A 24,633-nucleotide genomic window follows, 5' to 3' on the forward strand; every position below is an offset into this window, starting at 1 on the left:
CCTGGGAGGCTGAGCTTGTGGTGAGCCGAGATCGTGCCACTGCACTCCAGCCTGGGCGACAGAGTGAAACTCCATCTCAAAAAAAAAAAAAAAATGTAAATGTTAGATCATTCACCGATAGGCACCAATATCTTTAACAGAAAAGGTTAATGCAAACAATTGTCAGGCTAAACTGACAACAGAAATAAAACTGGTCTTCCCAAGTTCAATTCTTTGTGGATTTGTTACATTGCTACATATTACACCTAGTTTTATGTGTCTAGATGCTCTGTATCTAGTATACGCTTGAGAGCCCTCCAAATATTAATATTTCTTTTTTTTTTTTTTGAGATCGGGTGCAGTGGCATGATTTCGGCTCACTGCAACCTCTGCCTCCCAGGATCAAGTGTTATTCTGCCACAGCCTCCTGAGTAGCTGGGATTACAGGTGTCCGCCACCACACCCAGCTAATTTTTTGTACTTTTAGTAGAGATGGGATTTCGCCATGTTGGCTAGGCTGGTCTTCAACTCCTGACCTCAAGTGATTCAACCACCTCGGCCTCCCAAAGTGCTGAGATTACAGGTGTGAGCTACCGTGCCCAGCGAATATTTCTAGATTTTAGCAGTTGCATAAATTCTACTCCAGGAGGCTTAATATAATTGTCCTTAATATAAATGTCACATTTCAAATGACATTCAAAAATGTAAAATGATCAATTTAGAAAAAAAAAATTACTGCTACCCACTTCCTCTTTTTCTTTTTCTTTTCTTTTCTTTTTTTTTTTTGAGACAGAGTTGTACTCTGTCGCCCAGGCTGAAATGCAGTGGCACAATCTCAGCTCACTGAAACCTACGCCTCCTGGGTTCAAGCGATTCTCCTGCCTCAGCCTCCCGAGTAGCTGGGACTACAGGCCATGCCACCACGCCCAGCTAATTTTTTGTATTTTTTAGTAGAGACAGGGTTTCACCATGTTGCCCAGGCTGGTCTTGAACTCCTGAGCTTCGGCAATCCGCCCGCCTCGGCCTCCCACAGTGCTAGGATTACACGTGTGAGCCGCCGCGCCTGGCCTCACTTCCTCTTTCATACAATGTCAGTTCTCACGTATTTCAACCATCAATACGATCGTATTCAAAAAGACCAGGAAGATGATGAAGTTTTTGAAGAGAGGACCTGTTGTCTCTTAAGGAAACGTACAGAGTGGAGTTCTTTCTGATTTATGCAGCTGAAATAATAAGAGCAATAACATAAGCAGTGAGAATGAGACAATGGAGTTTGGGGAGCAAAAAATAAGTCATTAGGCAGATGATCAACAGCCAGGATAAAAATGAGTGACATGAAAGGATACACTCAAGGACCCATCCGGCCCACAAAGAGGTGGCCTCTGACTGCAGCGCACATGAAGCCTGCTCAACAGCCTCTGGGCATGTGAAATCTGTTCTATACGTTGAGGCTTTATAGAGACGCCCACTAGCTGGTGTTGATCTCCCAACATAAGTTTCTTCTGGCGGGAAGGATCTACAACAAAAATTGAAAAGGGATAGTGGATACATACAAACAAAATAGACCAGGTAGGGTTGGGGGCAGGGATACTGTTCAGATAATGGGTCCCCCTAATGGCTTACTGCTGGTCCTTCTCTTCTCACAGCAACTAAGAATTCTGTTTGGAGTGAGAGCAAATGTATTGCTTATGACCAACACTGTCCATGCCCACAAAAGCAGCAGGTTCACTCTCAAAGTTTTAAGAGTCTTTGACAGAAACTGTTCCGTATCATCCACGGCTAGTGGCTATCCTAGGCCTAAAAGTGAAAGACGTGGATTCTATCTCCTTAGTTTTATTTACAAGCCCTTGATTTATCAAGTTTGGTAAAGCAGCAACTAAACCGACCTCCCCAGAATTTTCCACTCTTAAATGTAGAGGATGTGGATAGGAGTCTTAAATTTAAATTAGTGAAGAAATAGACTGCTGACCAAGTAACTCCCTGATAGTGTGCCGCAGCACAGCTTGGCTCAAGCCTTGCAAATGCTCGATGAGAGAGAAAGTATCGACGAGAAGTGAACGAATGGCATCAGGGGAAGCTGCATCTGCCCTTCTTGTTGGTAAGCGGCCATGTCTGCTAAGAAAATGTAAGCATCAAGTGTCATTTCATTCTTGGAGCTGCACCAAGGATTACAGGTTTTCTGTCCCCTCCTCCCCACCCTCTTTGCCCTTAAGATTCCTTAATGTACCCACATTTAGGAACTAGGTGCAGTTGGGAAGAACAAACATTGTACTAAGACTCAGGGTTTTTTGAAACAAAAAGGGGTAAGAGTGGTAAAGACATTGCACAGTCGACCAAGTGGCCAGGCATCTTCACTTTGTGACGGCACTACCAATTAAAAGCTTATTAAAAAAAAAAAAAAGTCCGGGCGTGGTGGCTCACACCTGTAATTCCAGCACTTTGGAATGCCGAGGCGAGCGGATCACGAGGTCAGGAGATAGAGACCATCCTGGCTAACACGGTGAAACCCCGTCTCTACTAAAAATACAAAAAATTAGCCGGGCGTGGTGGCGGGCGCCTGTAGGCCCAGCTACTCGGGAAGCTGAGGCAGGAGAATGGCGTGAACCCGGGAGGCAGAGCTCGCAGTGAGCGGAGATCGCGCCACTGCACTCCAGCGTGGGGGACAGAGCAAGACGGCATCTCAGACAAAACAAAACAAAACAAGAAACTCAATAAAAAAGGAGCAGCCACAAGGGCAGGGGCCCGGGGCTGGACAAAGAAGAACCTGGGTCCCACCTGGGCCTGAGAGAATCGGGCAATGAGGTGGAGTTGGGGGAGGGCTTGGCCTGCCCACGCAAGAGAAACCAAGTGAAGAGAAATTGGACAAAATGCCAAAGCCTGACATTTTGAAAATGGGTCCCGTCCCAAGTGTGTCCACTCCAACACTCCTTCGGGGGCTAGCTCCTTCTCTCCTCCATTCTCGCTTCTGGGCCTCACCTCAGCCCAGGTTCTCTTCGCCCACTCAGTCCTGACTTCACGCTTCCACCTCCAGCTCAGGCGCCCCCTGAGCCCGGCTACCCCTACGCAGGACGAGCTCAGGGCGGGCTCCCAGCCTCACTGCGCCCCATTTCCCGCCCCGCCCGACCCCCAGGTTTCGGCTCACCCCGGGACCCGGCCCTAGCCCCTGCCCCCAGCCCAGGACCGGGCCCAGCCACGCTCGCCCAGACACTCGCCGCCTCGGCCCCGCCCCGCGCTCCGGCCACTCGGCGGTAACGAGTTGGTCCCGCCCGCCCGACGAAGGCGACGCGCAGCCAATCAGCGGCTGCCACACAGCGGCCCGAGCCGGGTTTGGGGGTTGGGACCTCCGGCTGCAGGTCCGCCTGGGCCAGACGCGCGAGCGCAAGCAGCGGGTTAGTGGTCGCGCGCCCGACCTCCGCAGTCCCAGCCGAGCCGCGACCCTTCCGGCCGTCCCCACCCCACCTCGCCGCCATGCGCCTCCGCCGCCTAGCGCTGTTCCCGGGTGTGGCGCTGCTTCTTGCCGCGGCCCGCCTCGCCGCTGCCTCCGACGTGCTAGAACTCACGGACGACAACTTCGAGAGTCGCATCTCCGACACGGGCTCTGCGGGCCTCATGCTCGTCGAGTTCTTCGCCCCCTGGTGAGTCCATTCTGCCGAGGCGGGGGAAGAAAGGCGGGGCTGGGCCGGGGGCGAGAGCGCGGGGAACTGTTGGGCCTACGCAGCGCCGGGGCCCGTCATTCCTGTGGGCCCCTGCTGCGGCGGGCACATTTCTCATTCCCGGGAGCTGGAGGCGCCTCGCCGAGAGCGGGGGAGTCGGTGCTGATCGGCCCAAGGAAAACCCGAAGGCTGCGCTCACGCAGGGCCTCATCCTTATCTCGGTGCTCTTGCGGCACTTCCTATTTGCAGAGGGTTTTGCCACCCCTTCCCCCAGTCCAATATGTAGCTATATCTTTTCTGCTTGAGTAAGTATTAATGTTCCTCCAGTCTACAGACTAGGCATCCCAAAGCCTTGTAGTGGAAGCGGACGTTTCACCAAATGCAGAAGTCCTGGATCCCTAGGGTATTTCCTTTCATCTTACCTCACGCCGCACAGCCATTGGTTTCTAGCCAAGGTCACTGAGTGGCTGCAGAATGGTCGTAAGTGCTTTCTTGAGGCAGGTAATTTGTCCGTCACATGGTGTACAGTTTCTCCCTTCAGCTGATCACTTACATCTCAGTACCGGCAGATACCTCTGTCCAAACGAAAGGAGTACGTGAACAAGAATAATTCCATCAGAATCTGTCCATATTGTCCGTTTTAAATAGCATTTCTTTAAAATGTCAAAAAAGACTCCAATGAGAAAATAACCAATATTGATTACATACTCCACTTTAGGGTGACTTAAGTGATCAAGGGTGTAAATTCCTTAGATAGAACTAACTCGAAATAAAAAACTATTGGGGAGAAGGAAGAGCAAATAAGATTTCTGGCCCAGTCAACTTGAGTGTTTTGTGTGTGTGTGTGTGTGTGTGTGTGTGTGTGTGTGTGTGTGTTTTTAAACCTCCAGATCATTACCAGAGTAAACAGTGATTCGTTTATCCTGGGGATAGCTCTCTATATATAATTCAATATATATAATTACAGTACTTAATTTTTCCCCTCCTGGCACAGTGACCCTTGGTTTAATACTATCCGTGTTCAAAAATGTCAGTAAAAGTTGTGTATAACTTTTATTTGCTTCAGACTCAGGTCTTCACTTCTTAGCCTCAAACAGCTTGCTAAGGGTTACACGAAAAATGCCCTGTAGTAAAGACCACCTGAATCAGAATGATGTGCTAGAGATGGCAAATTTTGTTTTCAGCTTGGACAGATTTTGTGTCCAGGGCATTTCTGGGGCTAACTGGCAGTACAGATTACACATATAGATAGTTCTTATACATCTCTGGAACTCATGTTCTCTCTTAGGAACAACTCTTCCCAATTATATAATCATGCTGTTAGCTTTGAGGGGGTGTCAATAATTTGTAAAAACTGGGGGTGTCACTGAGTTTGTCAGATCTGAGTGATGCTTTTTACTACAGGGGTCATGCAACAATTTAAAGTAGGAATTGTTGGAGAATAGTGGGCCACTAGAATATTAGTTTAAAAAAGGAATTTTGGAGCTGGGCATGGTGGCTCCCGCCTGTAATCCCAGCACTTTGGGAGGCCGAGGCGGGCGGATCACCTGAGGTCGGGAGTTCAAGACCAGTCTGACCATCATGGAGAAACCCCGTCTCTACTAAAAATACAAAATTAGCTGGGCATAGTGGCACATGCCTGTAATCCCAGCTACTCAGGAAGCTGAGGCAGGAGAATAGCTTGAACCCAGGAAGCAGAGGCTGCAGTGAGCCACGATCCTGCCATTGCACTCCAGCCTGGGCAACAAGAGCGAAACTCCGTCTCAAAAAAAAAACCAGAATTTTTTATTTGAATTGAAGGGGGTGTTTCCTACTTTAAATTGTTACACGTGCTACCCTAAAAACTACATATCCCATCAGGCACTGACTGTCTCAAGAATTGGGTGGATCTCTGCTGTGGTGTCTGCTTTTAATTGGTTTAAAAGAAAAAGTCATCCTCCACAATGTCAGCAAGAAAGATGAGTTTTCTGAATGAGCAATTTGGAGTTAAAGAAGTCTCCCGTTGAGGTCTTTATTTCTTCACATTCCACTACAGTTTTTTTGTGTGTGTGTGTGTGTGTATTTTTTTTTTTTTTTGAGATGGAGTCTCGCTTTGTTGCCCAGGCTAGAGTGCCATGGCACTATCTCGACTCACTGCAACCTCCACCTCTTGGGTTCAAGTAATTCTCCTGCCTCAGCCTCCCGAGTAGCTGAGATTACAGGTGCCTGCCACAATGCCCAGCTAATTTTTTTGTATTTTTAATAGAGACGGGGTTTCACCATGTTGGCCAGGCTGGTCTCGAACTCCTGACTTCAGGTGATCTGCCCACCTCGGCCTCCCAAAATGCTGGGATTACAGGCATGAGCCACTGCGCCCAGCCTGGTTTTTTGTTTGTTTGTTGTTTTGTTTTGTTTTGTTTTTGAGACAGAGTCTTGCTCTGTTACCCAGGCTGGAGTGCAGTGGCATTGTCTGGGCTCACTGCAACCTCCGCCTCCCGTGTTCAAGTGATTCTCCTGCCTCAGCCTCCTGAGTAGCTGGGATTACAGTCACGCACCACCAAGCCTGGCTAATTTTTGTATTTTAGTAGAGACGGGGTTTCACCATGTTAGCCTGGTGGTGAACTCCTGACCTCAGGAGATCCACCCTCCTCGGCCTCCCAAAGTGCTGGGATTACAGGCGTGTGCCACCTAGCCTGGCCTCTGTATTTTTATTTATTAACATTTCAGCTGGAAATGTTTTCTGACTGCTATATTCCTTTGTACAGTTCAGTAGTACTATCTTACAAGAAACAGTTAAAAAATCCTTAGTAAGAGTAAAATGAGGTCTGGCCCTGTTGTGCATTCCTGTAATCCCAGCAGTTTGGGAGGCCAAGGCAGGCAGATCACTTGAGATCAGGAGTTCAGACCAGCCTGGCCAACATGGGGAAACCCCATCTCTACTAAAAATACAAAAATTAGCTGGACGTGGTGGCACACATCTGTAATCCCAGCTACTTGGGAGGCTGAGTTGGGAAAATCACTTGAACCCAGGAGGCAGTGGCGAGGTAAGAGACCAGCCTGGGCAGCATGGCCAGACCCCATCTCTACTAAAAAATGACAAAAATTAACCGGGCATGGTAGCACACGCCTGTAGTCCTAGCTACTCAGGAGGCTGAGGTGGGAGGAGAAGATCACTTGAGCCTGGGAGGTGGAGGTTGCAGGAAGCTGAGATTGCACCATTGCACTCCAGCCTAAATGACAGTGTGAGACCGTCTCAAAAAAGAAAGTAAAATGGACTTTTTTTTTTTTACCTTATTCTCGTCACAAAATAGACCTATTTAAGCAAATTCTTTTTCCGCTTTCATGTTTCAAGTGAAAGTGAAAGGTGAAAGCTTGCTTTGCTTGCTTTTTTTTTTTTTTTTTTTTTTTTTTTGAGACAGTCTCTCTCTGTTGCTGAGGCTGGAGTGCAGTGGCGCGATCCCGGCTCTGCAACCTCCGCCTCCCCTGTCTGGCTAATTTTTTTTTTTTTTTTTTTTTTAGTAGAGACCAGGTTTCACCATGTTGGCCAGGCTGGTCTTGAACTCCTGACTTCACCTGAATCACCTGCGTTGGACTCCCAAAGTGCTGGGATTTCAGGCGTGAGCCACCGTGCCTGGCCTAGTGAAAGCTTTCTTTGCAGTTGATTTTGTAGACTAATATTTCCATTATGGAGTTAATCTGCTATATATTTTTAAGGATAAGAGTATCTGAATTTCTCTGGGGAAATAACACTATTTAAATGTTTGGAAATGTCCGAAAATTTATTGATTAGTGTTAATATGTAATATTAAGTCCTTGGCCGGGCACGGTGGCTCACGCCTGTAATCCCAGCACTTTGGGAGGCCAAGACGGGTGGATCACGAGGTCAAGAGATCGAGACCATCCTGGCCAACATGGTGAAACCCCGTCTCTACTAAAAATACAAAAAGTTAGCTGGGCGTGGTAGCAGGTGCCTGTAGTCCCAGCTACTCGGGAGGCTGAGGCAGGAGAATGGTGTGAACCCGGGAGGCGGAGCTTGCAGTAAGCCAAGATCACGCCACTGCACTCCAGCCTGGGCGACAGCGAGACTCCTTCTCAAAAAAAAAAAAGTCCTCAACATCTATTTATGCTATAGATGTGTATGCTACCCTCTAAGACAGTAGTAATAAATAATGGCTGGGTGCGAAGGCTCACGCCTGTAATCCCAGCACTTTGGGAGGCCAAGGTGGGCAGATCACGAGGTTCAGGAGTTTGAGACCAGCCTGGCCAACATGGGGAAACCTTGTCTCTACTAAAAATACAAAAATTGGCTAGGCACGGTGGCAGGAGCCTGTAATCCCAGCTACTCAGGAGGCTGAGGCAGGAGAATTGCTTGAACCTGGGAGGTGCAGGTTGCAGTGAGCTGAGATCATGCCACTGGACTCCAGCCTGAGTGACAGAGCAAGACTCCGTCTCGAAAAAAAAAAAAAATATATATGTGCTAATTTCTTTACTTGTAATCCCCACCCCGAGTTGATCTTTTCAACATCAACATTTAGCTCATATTTTTTTTTCCTTCCCTGGACAACTAACTGGTTGATCCTGCTTCTCTATTGGCATCTAATAATACTGTGTCACCCCTGCCAGACTGGTGTTCCTATAAGGAAAGGACTATACCAATTTTCTTATCAAAGACACTTGATAAGGCACTTATCAAAAAGCACTTGACGCATGGCACACATGATGAAGTGATGATTATGGGTGAATATATGTTGGAATTCATTATCAACTGCCAGGTGCCATCCCTGAGGATAGATAGAATTAATTGTGTTTTAATATTTTCTAGGGGTGGGTGAAAGAAGTAGTGGTTAATCTTGAAGGATCTATGTTAACCAACCCTGATTTCCCTTAAATACCACCTGAGTTCCATTCCTCGTGGATTTGAAGAGGAGAGTCTCCTCCAGCCTCATTGAAACTCTTTTTGTGGATTTGATGACCTTATGGATATTGCCAAAGTTTAAGGCAGTGGATTTTAGTCCCAGCCTTGCAGCTTACACACACACCTGGTTGCTCCCCAGATTTCTGGAGATTCTCATTCAGTAAGCCATGCATACTTTTGTTGTTTTAATGCTCTGTGGGTATTTTTGATAAGCATCTAGAGTTGACACCTACTGGCTTGACCTAGTAACTATTGTATGTGATTTTTTTCTTTTAAAATGTTTGAAGATAGTTGAAACAATTAACTCATAAATCTGTTGCCTCAGCCTTGACAACTACTATATATTCAACAGAAATCTCTCATCTGTCTCTTCTTTATTCTCATTGCTGCCATTCTGGTCCAAGCTTTTATTGTCTGCCATGTGAAATATATTATCTTCTAGATGGCTTTACTCTTGTCTCTATTTTCTCCCTTTCTGTCAGTCTTTGACATTGCTGATTGACGTAGTCTTAGTACACGTGCACGCACATTTATTATCTCACAAAAGCCCTTTACAGTTCTCTGAATGCATCATGCTTACTGGTATTCTTTTACGTTTGCTCTACTATCTCCCTCATCTTAAATACCCTGCCTCTTCTCTCTGAAGCGTTAAATCCTTGAAGACCCAGATCCAATTGTTACTCCCTTTAAAATCGATTTACTATGCAGTATTAAAGGAATACAGAGGATATAATGAATAAGACCCTATTTCACACACATAAGATACCACTGATTGTGAGAGGAACTATCTTGTGTCTCACTGAGAAAGAAATACTACCACTGAAACTATAACATGACTGCAAAATACATCTTAATATCAGGAAAAAACAATGAATCTGAAATACAGCATAAGGAATAGCATTTGTTTGCACTCAGTCTGAAAAACATAGCCAGTACATTTGAAGTCCCCTATGTGCCCCTTTACCATCTTATACACTCCTTTATCTTGAATTTGGTATTTATCATTTGGTTCTTTTATACTTTAATAGGCCGCCTGAAGGCCTTGGAGAATAAGCTGTTATAATCCTTTATTTTAAACAAGTTTTAGGTGTACAATATTTCCAAGTTATCCATCACTTGATAAAATTACACCATTGACTATTGAAATATATCTGCTCAAGTTTCTTCTCTATTATATTTCTATTTTTGCTGTCTACGGGAAGGTTACAGAACTCACCTTCTCAACGTGATCCCTCTGCAACCCTTTGGCTTTTGAAGAGGTGATGTACAGCTGGTGCTAGCTGTATATACACTGATTAGGACTTTCTGGGCAGAGGAGCCGGTGCTTCTGGTGGCCCTCTGGGAAAGGTATTCTAGTTTACATGTTTTGTTATCACTTCTCATGGCCAGGTGAACTATGTAGCTGTAAAAATCAGGCCTGCCATCTAAAAGACTTAATATCATACTTGAGACATTACAGGGTTTCAGTCACAATTTTGTGTCCCCACCCCCACCCCGAGACAGAGTCTTGCTCTGTCACCCAGGCTGGAGTGCAGTGGCGCGATGTCAGCTCACTGCAACCTCCACCTCCCAGGTTCAAGCAATTCTCCTGCCTCAGCCTCCCGATTAGCTTTGATTACAGGTGCCCACCACCACGCCTGGCTAACTTTTGTATTGTTAGTAGAGACGAGGTTTCACTATTTTGGCCAGGCTGGTCTTGAACTCCTGACCTCGAGTGATCTACTCGCCTTGGCCTCCCAAAGTGCTGGGATTACAGGTGTGAGCTTCAGTCACAATTTTTAACAACCACAATGCTGGTTTCCCAGGGAATTGTATTTTCCTCTGGGGAATTCTATCAGAAATGGGATTATTTCTATTTTGTCCTTCATTCAGCCTCATTAATTGGTCAAAAGGGCATTAACCCATTCAACCCTCTTTAATAATGTGGCGTACACCTTTGACTACAGCTTTCACAACTTAGTTATACTTTGTATTGAGAAAATAGAGCTGCCCTGTGCTGAGCCAGTACTATGGAGTCAACCTCAGTCTAGGGGTAGGACCTTTACCTTCTGAGAGTTCTGGTTTACTTTAACAATAATGAATGTTGTTCATGTGATGATTTTGCTTTTTGGAAGTGTCTACTAGCTCAAAGGTAGTATTATAGTTTGAGATTCTTCCTAGTGAGACAACATTAACAAATTCATAGGACTAAACTGAGAATTTGGCTTTTTTAATACGTATATAGGTGTGGACACTGCAAGAGACTTGCACCTGAGTATGAAGCTGCAGCTACCAGATTAAAAGGAATAGTCCCATTAGCAAAGGTAAGTACAGGTGGATTCTTCACTAAAGGATGGGAAGTATTTTAAAAAGTAGTTTGTTGTCTCAGCTTTGTTACATGGAAAAAAATAACAGTAATAAATAGTTTGTAAGATTAACATTCATTTTCTCTACTCTTATTCTGCTAAGAAGAGCGAATAATAGTTTCTGGGCAAATACACAACTGACTTATAGTTTCAAAAGATTAAAAGTAGTGGCTGGGCACGATGGCTCATGCCTGTAATCCCAGCACTTTGGGAGGCCGAGGTGGGTGGATCATGAAGTCAAGAGATTGAGACCATCCTAGCCAACATGGTGAAACCCTGTCTCAACTAAAAATACAAAAATTAGCTGGGTGTGATGGCACATGCCTGTAGTCCCAGCTACTCAGGAGACTGAGGCAGGAGAATTGCTTGAACCCAGGTGATGAAGGTTGCAGTGAGCCGAGATCGGGCCACTGCACTCCAGCCTGGTGACAGAGCAAGACTCCGTCTCAAAAAAAAAAAAAAAAAAAAAAAAAAAAATTAAAAGTAGTGAGACTAAGGAAATTACTGGCATAAGAAGTAAAATAGACCAGGTATGGTGCCTCACAGCTGTAATTCCAGCACTTTGGGATGATCACTTGAGGCCAGGAGTTTGTTGCCTGGGCAACAAAGCAAGACCTCATCTCTACAAAAAATTTAAAAAGCTGGGTGTGTTGGCTCACACCTGTAGTCCCAGCTTCTCAAAAGGCTGAAGCAGGAGGATTGCTTGAGGCTGCAGTGAACCATGACCACACTACTAGACTCCAGCCTAGGTGACAGAGTAAGACCCTGTCTCTTAAAAAAAAAAAAAAAAAAAAAAGTGTAATCCCAGTACTTTGGGAGGCCAAGGCAAGTAGATCACTTGAGACCAGCCTGGGCAACATGGCAAAATTCCATCTCTACTAAAGATACAGGCAGGCTTCCATAGTCCCAGCTACTCAGAGGCTGAGGTGGAAGGATTGCTTAAGCCAGAGAGGTTGAGGCTGCACTGAGCTGTGATTGAACCATTGCACTCTAGCCTGGGGAATAGAGCGAAACCCTGTCTCAAAAAAAAAAAAAAGTAGTAAAGTATATGGTAAATAAGAATTAAAGATGGAAAGCAGAAGTACAGCTATAAAGGTTAAAATAATCATTGAGGCTGGGCACGGTGGCTCACGCCTGTAATCCCAGCACTTTGACAGGCTGAGGAGGGCGGATCACCTGAGGTCAAGAGTTCGAGACCCGCCTGGCCAACATGGTGAAACCCCATCTCTACTAAAAAATATAAAAATTAGCCATGTGTGGTGGCAGGTGCCTGTAATCCCAGCTACTTGGAAGGCTGAGACAGGACAATCACTTGAACCCAGGGGGGCGGAGGTTGCAGTGAGCTGAGATCATGGCACTGTACTCCAGCCTGGGCGACAGAGCAAGACTCCATCTCAGAAAATAATAATAATCTGCGAGTAAATGAGTTCCCTAAACTGTCATGTGATAATCACAATGATGGTAATACGAAAATGATATGAGGATATTGATGAAAATGTAACCAAATGGTCAACTGTAAACTTGGTATTTGTTTTTACAATTAAAGTAATGCTTCCAGAATGTTGCCATTCTGTAGTAAACCCATAGTTGTTCTAGTCTAAAAGCTCTTACCTCTGCCAAATAGTTCATATATAAGGCTATTTTTGGAAATTACTTTTAATCTTATCAAGCAGCTTGCCATAGGAAAAAAATTTAATCATAGCCAAGCACTGTGGCTCACGCCTGTAATCCCAGCACTTTGGGAGGCCAAGGTGGGTGGATCTCCTGAGGTCTGGAGTTCAAGACCAGCCTGGCCAACATGGTGAAACCCCGTCTCTACTAAAAATACAAAAATTAGCCAGGTGTGGTGGCCGCGGCCTGCAATCCCCGCTACTCGGGAGGCTGAGGCAGGAGAATGGCTTGAACCCGTGTGGTAGAGGTTGCAGTGAGCTGAGTTCGTGCCATTGCACTCCAGCCTGGGCAACAAGAGTGAAACTCCGTCTCAAAAAAAAAAAAAAAAAATTCAATCACAATTCCTACCTGTGTGACTATAGACACATTAATTAATTTTCTGGATCTTAGTTTACCCATCTTAGAGCATAAGGATCATACTTCATAATCTTGTGGAGATTAAATGAGATAATATATGCAAAGTACTTGTGCCTGGGTTGGAGTAAGTGGCTCGTTCCGGGAAATTATTTTCCTTCTTCCTGATAGATCTCACTAGATCGGTTATGTTATGGTATAGCCCAGATTCAAACTAGCTCAGGGTACGTGTACAGGTATTGGTACCTTTGATAATAGCTCTAGATGATTTGCAAAATCAAATTACATTACACCTAAAGGATATGTACCACCATCGATATATCCCCTTGGTGATAGTCGTAATCAAAGTAAGCCACTGTTAATAATTTAAGTGATTTATCCCTCATGTGTTCTGAGGCAGAAAAAAGATGAAGACCACCGCTTTAGCTAATAGAGACTACAAGGGCAGAATTTAAACAGGAACTTTGCATTTTATGTGAGGCCTAGGAATCTCAATTTTAAAGAATTCCTTAGGCAGTTCTGATGTAGTTAGGCAAGCTCCAGTCTGCCTTTAAAATCTAATGTTCTGTGGCATATATGCCAAGAATTCCTTGATCCCCTTAGGATTTGACCAATCCTAGTATTTTGAGAATATAGGAAGAACCTGCAGCAGAAACTTGGATAAGAAAATAGTTTGTGTATTTTGATCTTTAGGTTGATTGCACTGCCAACACTAACACCTGTAATAAATATGGAGTCAGTGGATATCCAACCCTGAAGATATTTAGAGATGGTGAAGAAGCAGGTGCTTATGATGGACCTAGGACTGCTGGTAAGGATCCTGAATTACATTCTGGAAACTGATGTTAAGTACCTTATTCTTTGTAGTGGAAACATAAAAATGTGTTTTTCTACACAGTATACTTTCAGTCTTAAAAATTCCTCATCTAAGAGGTCAGTTTGGTGGTAACAAAAGACCTCTCTAAATGAACAGATTATATAAGTAATATAGAAAATACACAAACTTGATTTATAAGGTCAGCTCAACATTTTTTCATTTTACAGATATTTATTGAGTAATTACTGTGTGCCAGATATTCTAAATATACTAGGTCGTTGGCATTTATTGATAAAACAGACAAGGTCCCTACTCTTGTGAAGCTTACATTCTGGGGGATGAGGGGGAGAAGGCAACAAACAAGTTTTAAAAATATAGATGAGCTGGGTGCAGTGGCACGTACCTATAGTTTTAGCTACTCGAGAGGCTGAGGTGAGAGACTGTCTTGAGCACAGCCTGGGCAATATAAGTTTGTCCCCATCTCCAATAAATAGTTTGGGCCGGGGCCGGGTGCGGTGGCTCACGCCTGTAATCCCAGCACTTTGGGAGGCCGAGGCAGGTGGATCACGAGGTCAGGAGATCGAGACCATCCTGGCTAACACAGTGAAACCCCATCTCTACCAAAAATACAAAAAATTAGCCGGGCGTGGTGGCGGGCGCCTGTAGTCCTAGCTGCTTGGGAGGCTGAGGCAGGAGAATGGGGTGAACCTGGGAGGCGGAGCTTGCAGTGAGCCGAGATCGCGCCACTGCACTCCAACATGGGCGACAGAGCGAGACTCCGTCTCAAAAAAAAAAAAAAAAGTGTGGGCCAGGCACAGTGGCTCACACCTATAATCCCAGCACTTTGGGAGGCTGAGGTGGGCAGATCACGAGGTCAGGAATTTGAGACCAGCCTGGCCAGCATGGTGAAACCCCATTTCTACTAAAAATAGAAAAAATTAGCACTGGGCGTGGTGGCACATGCCTGTAATCCCAGCTACTCAGGAGGCTGAGGCAGGAGAATCACTTGAACCCAGGAGGTGGAGGTTGCAGTGAGCCGAGATCGTGTCACAGCACTCCAGCCTGGGCAACAGAGCGAGACTCCATCTCCATACACACAAAGGTATGTGTGTTATCTCCATGTATATATGGATAACCATCTCATACCCATTAGGATGGCTACTATTTAAAAAAAAAACAAAAACAAAATAGGCCGGGCGCGGTGGCTCACGCCTGTAATCCTAGCACTTTGGGAGGCTGAGGCTGGCGGATCACCTGAGGTCGGGAGTTTGAGACCAGCCTGACCAACATGGGGAAACCCTGTCACTACTAAAAATACAAAATTAGCCAGGAGTGGTGGTACATGCCTGTAATCCCAGCTACTCGGGAGGCTGAGGCAGGAGAATCGCTTGAACCTGGGAGGCGGGGTTGCGGTGAGCCAAGATCATGCCATTGTACTCCAGCCTGGGCAACAAGAAGGAAACTCCGTCTCAAAACAACAACAACAAAATAGCCAATGTTGGTATGGATGTAGAGAAATTGGAAACTTTGTGCACTATTAGGAATGTTAAATGGGACAACCACTATGGAAAACACAGTATGGTGGTTCCTTTAAAAATTAAAAATAGGGCCAGGCCTGGTGGCTCATGCCTATAATCCCAGCACTTTGGGAGGCCAAGGCAGGCAGATCATTTGAGATCAGGAGTTTGAGGCCAGCCAGGACAATGTGGTGAAACCGTCTCTCTACTAAAAATACAAAAATTAGCTGGGTGTGATGCGCATACCTGTAATCCCAGCTATCTGGGAGGCTGAGGCAGGAGGATCACTTGAGCCCGGGAGGCAGAGTTTGTAGTGAGTCGAAATCGGGCCACTGCACTCCAGCCTGGGGAACAAAGCAAGACTCCGTCTCAAAAAAAAAAAAAAAAAAAGATTAAAAAAATTAAAAATAGAAGGCCAGGCACGGTAACTCATGACTGTAATCCCAGCTCTTTGGGAGGCCAAGGTAGGCAGATCACTTGAGGTCAGGAGTTCTAGACCAGCCTGGCCAACATGGTGAAACCATGTCTCCACCAAAAAATACAAAAATTAGCTGGGCGTGGTGGTGCACACATGTAGTCCTAGCTACTTGAGAGGCTAAGGCAGGAGACTCGCTTGAACCTGGAAGGTGGAGGTTGCAGTGAGCTGAGATCACACCACTGCACTCCAGCCTGGGTGACAGAGTGAGACCCTGTCTCAAAAAAAAAAAAAAAAATGAAAATAAAATTACTAGGCCAGGCGTGGTGGCTCACGTCTGTAATCCCAGCACTTTGGGAGGCTGAGGCAGGCGGATCACAAGGTCAGGAGAGCGAGACCATCCTGGCTAACACATTGAAACCCCGTCTCTACTAAAAATACAAAAAATTAGCCGGGTGCAGTGGCGGGTGTCTGTAGTTCCAGCTACTCGGGAGGCTGAGGCAGGAGAATGGCATGAACCCTGGAGGCGGAGCTTGCAGTAAGCGGAGATAGCGCCACTGCAGTCTGGCCTGGGCGAAAGAGTGAGACTCTGTCTCAAAAATAAGTAAATAAATAAATAAAATTACCATATGTATGATCCAGCTTCTGTATGCCCACTTCTGAGTATACATTTAGTTCTCACTTAATGTTGTCTATAGATTCTTGGAAGCTGTGACTTTTAAGTGAAACAACCTATAACAAAACTTGTTTTTTTTTTTCCTCATCAATGTTATAGGAAACAGTGTTATTCTAGGACTTGCTATGCATTCTTTCTCTTGAAGTTGCAGTTTCTGAGAACATATGAATAATATTAAGTGAGGACTTATTGTATACCCAAAAGAAGATAGTTGTATACCTATATCCACAGCAGCATTATTCATAGTAGCCAAAAGGTAGAAGTAACCCAAGTATCTTATCAGTGAATGAATAGTAAACAAAATACGGTATATGCATCCAGTGGAAGATTATTCAGCCTTAAAGAAGAAAATTCTGACTACATGCTGCTATATGATTCCACTTACATGAGGTAGCACAAATAGTATACAAAATTGTATGTTTAAAAATGGTTAACAAGGGCTGGGCATGGTGGCTCACGCCTGTAATCCCAGCACTTTGGGAGGTCGAGGTGGACAGATCACGAGGTCAGGAGTTCAAGACCAGCCTGGCCAGCCAACATAGTGAAACCCTGTCTGTAGCTAAAAATACAAAAAATTAGCCGGGCGTGGTGGCAGGAGCCTGTCATTCCAGCTACTCGGGAGGCTGAGGCAGGAGAATTGCTTGAACCCAGGAGGCAGATGTTGCAGTGAGCCAATGTTGCAATCGCGCCATTGCACTCCAGCCTGGGTGACAAGAGTGAAACTCCATCTCAAACAAACAAAAAAATGGTTTAACAAGGCTCATGCCTGAAATCCCAGCACTTTGGGAAGCTGAGGCAGGTGGTTTGCTTGAGCCTAGGAGTTGGAGGCCATCCTGGGCAACATAGTGAGACCCCGTCTTTATAAAAATACAAAAAACTAGCCAGGTGGGATGGTGCATGCCTGTAGACCCAGCTACTCAGGAGACTGAGGCGAGAGGTCTGATTGACCCTGGGAGGTCGAGGCTGCAGTGAGCAATGATCATGCCGCTGGACCCCAGCCTGGGTGACAGAAGGAGACCCTGTCTCAAAAAAAAAAAAAAGAAAAGAAAAAAAGATTGGAAACAAATGTCCATCAGTTTTGCAATTGTGTCTGCTTAAATAAACTGTGGCACATTTATAGTGAAACACTATGCATTGTAAACAATGTTTCTATTAAAAAAAAACTTTTTTTTTTTTTTTTTGAGACAGAGTCTCACTCTGTCACCCAGGCTGGAGTGCAGTGGCACGACCTCGGCTCACTGCAAGCTCCGCCTCCCGGGTTCACGCCATTCTCCTGCCTCAGCCTCCCAAGTAGCTCGGGACCACAGGCGCCCGCCACCATGCCCGGCTAATTTTTTTGGTATTTTTAGTGGAGACGGGGTTTCACCGTGTTAGCCAGGATGGTCTCGATCTCCTGACCTCGTGATCTGCCCGCCTCGGCCTCCCAAAGTGCTGTGATTACAGGCGTGAGCCACAGCACCCGGCCAAAAAAACTTTTTAATAATAATAAAAAACGCTATGCCACTGTAATAAAAGGTTGAGGTAGCTATGTATATATAATTGCCTGTTTATGCAGAAAATGTCTGGAAGGATATACAAGCAACTGAAATCTTGGCTGGGTGTGGTGGCTCACGCCTGTAATCCCAGCACTTTGGGAGGCCAAGGTAGGTGGATCACAAGGTCAGGAGATGGAGACCATCCTGTCTAACATGGTGAAACCCCGTCTCTACTAAAAAAATACAAAAAAAAGTAGCCAGGCATGGTGGCGGGCACCTGTAGTCCCAGCTACTCAGGAGGCTGAGGTAGGAGAATGGCATGAACACAGGAGGCAGAGCTTGCAGTGAGCTGAGATTGTGCCACTGCACTCCAGCCTGGGCGACAGAGCGAGACTCTGTCTCAAAAAAAAAAAAAAAAACCTGAAATCTTACAAGGAGGAAACTGGGTGACTAGGGACAAGGGTGGCAAGAAGATTTCATCTTACACCCTTTTGTGCCTTCTGAATTGTGAATGATGAATAATTGCCTTCTCAAAAATTATAAATAAGTTGTGTTGTCATAACTTTTATTTTGACTTCTAAGATGGAATTGTCAGCCACCTGAAGAAGCAAGCAGGACCAGCTTCAGTGCCTCTCAGGACTGAGGAAGAATTTAAGAAATTCATTAGTGATAAAGATGCCTCTATAGTAGGTAAGTAGCAAATATTAAACCGTGCCACAGAATTGTCAGTTTGGTTTCCAAAACCCTCCATGTCTGGGAAAGCCACAGAATTAAAGCAGTTAAGGAAACCTTGGGGCAGTTGAGAAGGCAACTGACAGAATTGGGTCAGCAATTACTATAATGTACTATAGTACATTATATAATTACTATATAATGTAATTATAATGTGGGGGGCAATTGGTGTTTTATTTGAGTGGGTTTGTGTTCTCATAGATGTAAAGGTTTAATTTCAATTAAAGGGACTAGAAGGGGTGGGTGTGGGGAAAAATAAAGAACTAGGATAGGAATATCTTCAGCGTTTTCTAATGCTTCTTAAACTCTGAGATTTGACTCACAATAGGGTAGTTATGACTGAAAATAAGGTTTTAAGGTAGGAAGATACAAGTAAATAATAAACCTCTGCTATTTTCACAGAAATCAGGGAACTTTAAAATCAGATCGCTAGGATTTGTCTTGTTTTTGCAGCATTTATTGCTTTCTCATGTGTTGCAGTATCTCATTTTTAAATGACATGAGCCAGTTAAACACTTTCTGCATCTTAGATGTTCATTGTTTTGTTTTTTAAATGTGATATGATAAATTTGACTAAAAAATAAATTTAAACATAAAAGCTATGTTTGTGCTTCTCTTAGTCTCCTAATTACTGTAATAAAACTGACTTTCGCCTGGCTCAGTGGCTCACGCCTGTAATCCCAGCACTTTGGGAGGCTGAAGCGGGCGGATCACCTGAGGTCGGGAGTTTGAGACCAACCTGACCAACATGGAGAAACCCTGTCTCTACTAAAAATACAAAATTAGCCGAGCATGGTGGTGCATGCCTGTAATCTCAGCTACTCGGGAGGCTGAGGCAGGAGAAACGCTTGAACCCGGGAGGCGGAGGTTGGGGTGAGCTAAGATCGCGCCATTGTACTCCAGCCTGGGCAACAAGAGCAAAACTCTGTCGCAAAAAAAAAAAAAAAAAAGTGACTTTCTGGCAGCAGAATATGGTTTACTGTTTAAATTTGGCTAAAAGCCACTTTTTATCATCTAGATTTTACTGATTCTTTATATTTTACAAGGAGTTAGCATGTATTTATTAAACATTTATGTTTTAGTCACTTTTCTAAATGAGTAGTTCTGAAGACAAATATAGAGAAGGAAAAAAATTGGGTGAAGTGGTTTACAGTTTATGTTGACATGTCATCTTAATTTAATCCTTCTGATACCTGAAATAGTCCCTGAAACTCTTAAGCAATTTGCCCAAATTTGTTCAATTATGGGAAAGTAAAATGAAGACTTGAACACTGACAAATTTTCTCCCTTGGCTCTCTCAAGAAATGTTTCTGTAAAGGGTAGAGGGAAAATTCTCATCCTAAATATTGTGCCTATCTGAGGTAGTCATGGCAAAGCAGACCCAGTCCTCAAAATAGAATGAAATGTTTATGGTTTATGGAATAGACGTTTATGGTTTGGAATGTCCATCTGTCAGCACTTATTGCTTCTTCCTTGTGTTTAATATTTTCTGTATAGGTTTTTTCGATGATTCATTCAGTGAGGCTCACTCCGAGTTCCTAAAAGCAGCCAGCAACTTGAGGGATAACTACCGATTTGCACATACGAATGTTGAGTCTCTGGTGAACGAGTATGATGATAATGGAGAGTAAGTGACTGAGTTGAATCTCCTGACCAAGTATTATTGTGTGAACTGGTGATACTGATTGATTGGGACAAGGTTTCACTCTGTCACCCAGGCTGGAGTGCAGTGGTGCGATCTCTGCTCACTGCAACCTCCACCTCCCAGGTTCAAACGATTCTCGCGCCTCAACCTCCTGCGTAGCTGGGAGTACAGGCACGCGCCACCACACCCTGCTAATTTTTGTATTTTTAGTAGAGACAGGGTTTCACCATGTTGCCCAGGCTGGTTTCAAATTCCTGGCCTCAAGTGTTCCACCCACCTCGGCCTCCCAAAGTGCTGAGATTACAGGCATGAGCCACCGCACCCAGCTGAATTGGTCATTTTTATACCTAATTTTTCCCAAGGGTTTATTGAGTACTTTCAAGGCATTATGCTACATGCCCAGAAACTATTGCTGCCTTCAAGGAACATCCCTCTATCTAGTAGAGGGAGATTGTATGCATGAACATATATAAAAATGAAAGTGTAAGTGTATGTAGAACTATATACAGAGTGGTTGGAAGTACAAAAGAGGGAGTGTTTTTTTCTTCTTATGGGGTAGGGGGGTAATATCAGAAATATTCATAGAGGGGGTGACTCTTGAAGGATCAGTTTTCTCTGGAAGGTTATGGCCTTTGAAATAAAAATTATTCCAGATAGAGCACCAGGAGTGAAGGCCTTGAGTTGTAAGATAGCCTAGGCATGTTGGGGCCCATAGTACTGCTGGAATATTGTTTGTGATTGAGATCATAATGAAAGATAAGATTGGAGTATTAAGCAGAGACCAAATTATAAATTTTAAGTGCCATACAAAAGAGCTTTGATTTTATCTTTTAGACATTTGAGAGCCATTAAAAGACTTTGGGCTGGGGAGTAATGCCTAGTGTTCCATTACTGGAATACTAAGCTTGTGGGAGTTATTTAGATCCTCCTGCTCAAGGTCATTGCCAAGGTCTGATCTTTCACAAAAACAATTTGCAACCTCCTGCGTAAATGGGTTAAATTTGTGAAGAAGTCACTGGCAGCCACATGATAATGGTTTGAAGGGGGAGTGGTGCAAGGCATTCTAAGGATTCTAAGGAGAATTCTAAGAACTATAAGGAGAATCTAAACTGAGGATGACTTGTGAGAGTCTAAACTCGGTCAACAGCATTAGTGGCAATGGATAGGAAGGGGTGAGTATAAAAAAATGTAAACAGTAGTCACTAACTATGAGTGAAAAGAAGATTCAGAGCAAGTTTGAGTTTATTTTTTTATTTTTTTCAGACAGAGTCTCGCCCTTGTTGCCCAGGCTGGAGTGCAGTGGTGCGATCTCGGCTCACTACAACCTCTGCCTCCTGGGTTCAAGTGATTCTCCTGCCTCAGCCTCCTGAGTAGCTAGGATTACAGGTGTACACCACCACACCTGGGTAGTTTTTGTGTTTTTAGTAGAGACAGGGTTTCATCATATTAGCCAGTCTGGTCTCAAACTCCTGACCTGAGGTGATCTGTCTGCCTCAGGCTCCTAAAGTGTTGGGATTACAGGTGTGAGCCACCACACCCAGCCTGCTATTGTTTCTAAAGGTTTGAAAATCTACTCTAACCCCCTTTTGAGATGATGAAAAAGCTGAAGCCCAGAAGGATTAAATTGAGACCTGGTCCAACGTGTTTGGAATTAGTTGGGGAACTATGATTAGAACCACGTTCTCTTAATTTTCTAACCCAAAATTTAGTAAACCCTATACTCAATTATTGCACTTAAGATTAAGGTGGTTAGCATCTTAGTGTTAATGAGAAGGTCTTGCTGCTGAATCTGTGGTACTAGAAAAGAGTCCTTATGTGCTTAGATGTTGCTAGTTAAAAGTGGCGGCAAAAGTACATAGTCTGAGCTTTACATGAAACATGGGAGCTCCGCCAGTAATCCCAGCATTTTTGGAGGCTGAGATGGGAGGATCGCTTGAGCCTGGGAGTTCAAGACCACCCTTGGTAACATGATGAGACCTCCATCTCTACAAAAATTTAAAAAATAAATTAGTTGTGCATGGCGGTGCACACCTGTGTTCTCAGCTCTTTGGGCAGCTAAGGTAGGAGGATCACTTGAACCTAGGAGTTCAAGGCTACAGTGAGCTATGATCACACCATTGCACTCCAGCCTGAGCAACAGAGCGAAACCCTATCTCAAAAAAAAAAAAAAAAAAAAAGATGGGAGACAGTTCTTCTGCTATCTGCCTACTGAGACTTTTCTTTTTTTTTTTTAAGGGGTATCATCTTATTTCGTCCTTCACATCTCACTAACAAGTTTGAGGACAAGACTGTGGCATATACAGAGCAAAAAATGACCAGTGGCAAAATTAAAAAGTTTATCCAGGAAAACATGTGAGTACTTCTTTGTATCTTGTCTGGGATTTATTTGCTTGATTTTAGTTTGTTTACCTCAGTTATTAAGCCGAGCTATATTTTGGCGTAAACAGTCTATTTGGGGGGATTGTAATAGTAATAGTTTGAGTTTATATTAAAGCAGTAATGTGTGGGTGTTAGAACTCCTATTGTCATCCTGTAAGGTATATATTGCTCAGTACTTGTTCTAAATGTTTAAAATCTCTTTCCTTCATAAATGCTATCAATTATTTTGTGGCAACTTTATGATATAGCTAAAAACTTGGCAAGCCAGTTGATAATGGATTATTTCATTTCAGTTTTGGTATCTGCCCTCACATGACAGAAGACAATAAAGATTTGATACAGGGCAAGGACTTACTTATTGCTTACTATGATGTGGACTATGAAAAGAATGCTAAAGGTTCCAACTACTGGAGAAACAGGTAATAAGAATTATGTTTTTCCCTCATGAACAAGTTTACCCAATGTATAGACAGTCCCTTCTAACTATCTTGTTGGTTCCTTAAGAATCTGTAAAACAATAAATGGTTCCTTAAGAAGAGGTTAAAAAAAAAAAAATTAAAGTAACTATCCTGTTACCATGTGTGGTATAAAAGCAGGAAAGAATGGGAACATTTGGCTTCCAAATTGTCTACAATTGGCTTCAAATGGCTACATTTGAAGCCATAAGGACAAATAAACTGTTTTCACAATCTGTTGGGCATGTATTTCGTAGGTGTTTCTTTGCTTTGTGACACAGTGACTCCAAGTAGAAGGTGGAAATTTGATATAAAATGCACTTAAAACATTGTGCTTACTTGCACATTGAGCCTCTCAGTGCATTTTACCCTTACAAATTTTCTTTTCAGATCAGTCATTATGCCTATAATAGATTTCAGTTATATATTACAGCAAGATTTAGCAGGAATGCACCAGTTGATTGGGTATCACCAATTTGCCAGTGAAGTTCAGTAAGGCATTGAAGTATATCATAACCCTGTGTCAGTGCCCAAGAGCTCAGACTGTTCAGACTGATTCCAGAAGGCTAGAACTATAGAACTTAGTCTTTGCTTTCCAATCACTTGCTTCTTAGTTTCAAAAGTGCTTGACCACCCTGTATAGTCTTGGCACAAATGTCTCTTGTTTCCCACAGGGTAATGATGGTGGCAAAGAAATTCCTGGATGCTGGGCACAAACTCAACTTTGCTGTAGCTAGCCGCAAAACCTTTAGCCATGAACTTTCTGATTTTGGCTTGGAGAGCACTGCTGGAGAGATTCCTGTTGTTGCTATCAGAACTGCTAAAGGAGAGAAGTTTGTCATGCAGGAGGAGTTCTCGTGAGTTGCTAGTTGGGCTTTGATTCTCCAAGGCAATTATTAAAGCCTTTTATACTACAAAGGATTTCTAAAGAACAATAACCCTGGAATGTGAAGATAGGTCTTTTAATCAAGACCTATGACTGTCATTTTTCTCAATTTAAATATAGGTACTTTAGACCAGGCGTGGTGGCTCACGCCTGTAATCCCAGCACTTTGGGAGGCCAAGGCGGGCGGATCGCCTAAGGTCGGGAGTTCGAGACCAGCCTGACCAACATAGAGAAACCCCGTCTCTACTAAAAATGCAAAAAAGTTAGCCAGGCACGGTGGTGCATGCCTGCAATCCCAGCTACTCGGGAGGCTGAGGCAGGAGAATCGCTTGAACCTGGGAGGCGGAGGTTGCGGTGAACCAGGATCGCGCCATTGCACTCTGGCCTGGGCAACAAGAGCGAAACTCTGTCTCAAAAAAAGAAATAAATAAATAAAAATAAATACATATAGGTACTTTAAGGATTATGATCCTTAATGAATTCTGAAAACTAATGAAAGGATGGCAGGTTGGAATTCTTACATGATTCCACTTGGTCATTAGAAATAGCAGATAAAGGGTGATGAGCACAGTGGCTCACACCTGTAATCCCAGCACTTTGGGAGGCCGAGGCATGTGGATCACAGGAGTTAAAGACCAGCCTGGCCCACATAGTGAAACCCTGTCTCTACTAAAAATACAAAAATTAGCCAGGTGTGACGGTGCGCACCTGTAATTCCAGCTACTGGGGAGGCTGAGGCA

At 44.1% G+C, this 24,633-nt stretch overlaps 1 protein-coding gene and 1 pseudogene across 1 annotated transcript in view; one reads left to right on the forward strand and one right to left on the reverse strand.

Moving 5' to 3' along the window:
- LOC129393946 (cation channel sperm-associated protein 2-like) overlaps positions 1 to 3,209 on the reverse strand; it is a 20,363-nt pseudogene extending 17,154 nt beyond the window's left edge.
- PDIA3 (protein disulfide isomerase family A member 3) overlaps positions 2,439 to 24,633 on the forward strand; it is a 26,052-nt gene continuing 3,857 nt past the window's right edge. The window contains exons 1-8 of the mRNA XM_003814950.6: positions 2,439 to 3,614; positions 10,751 to 10,829; positions 13,590 to 13,707; positions 18,379 to 18,486; positions 20,026 to 20,155; positions 22,409 to 22,525; positions 22,846 to 22,971; positions 23,682 to 23,864. Of these exons, the coding sequence (XP_003814998.1) occupies positions 3,448 to 3,614; positions 10,751 to 10,829; positions 13,590 to 13,707; positions 18,379 to 18,486; positions 20,026 to 20,155; positions 22,409 to 22,525; positions 22,846 to 22,971; positions 23,682 to 23,864 (1,028 nt within the window). The 5' untranslated portion in view covers positions 2,439 to 3,447. The remainder of the gene's footprint in view (positions 3,615 to 10,750; positions 10,830 to 13,589; positions 13,708 to 18,378; positions 18,487 to 20,025; positions 20,156 to 22,408; positions 22,526 to 22,845; positions 22,972 to 23,681; positions 23,865 to 24,633) is intronic.

Source organism: Pan paniscus, chromosome 16 (assembly GCF_029289425.2).
Source record: "Pan paniscus chromosome 16, NHGRI_mPanPan1-v2.0_pri, whole genome shotgun sequence".
NCBI lineage: Eukaryota > Metazoa > Chordata > Mammalia > Primates > Hominidae > Pan > Pan paniscus.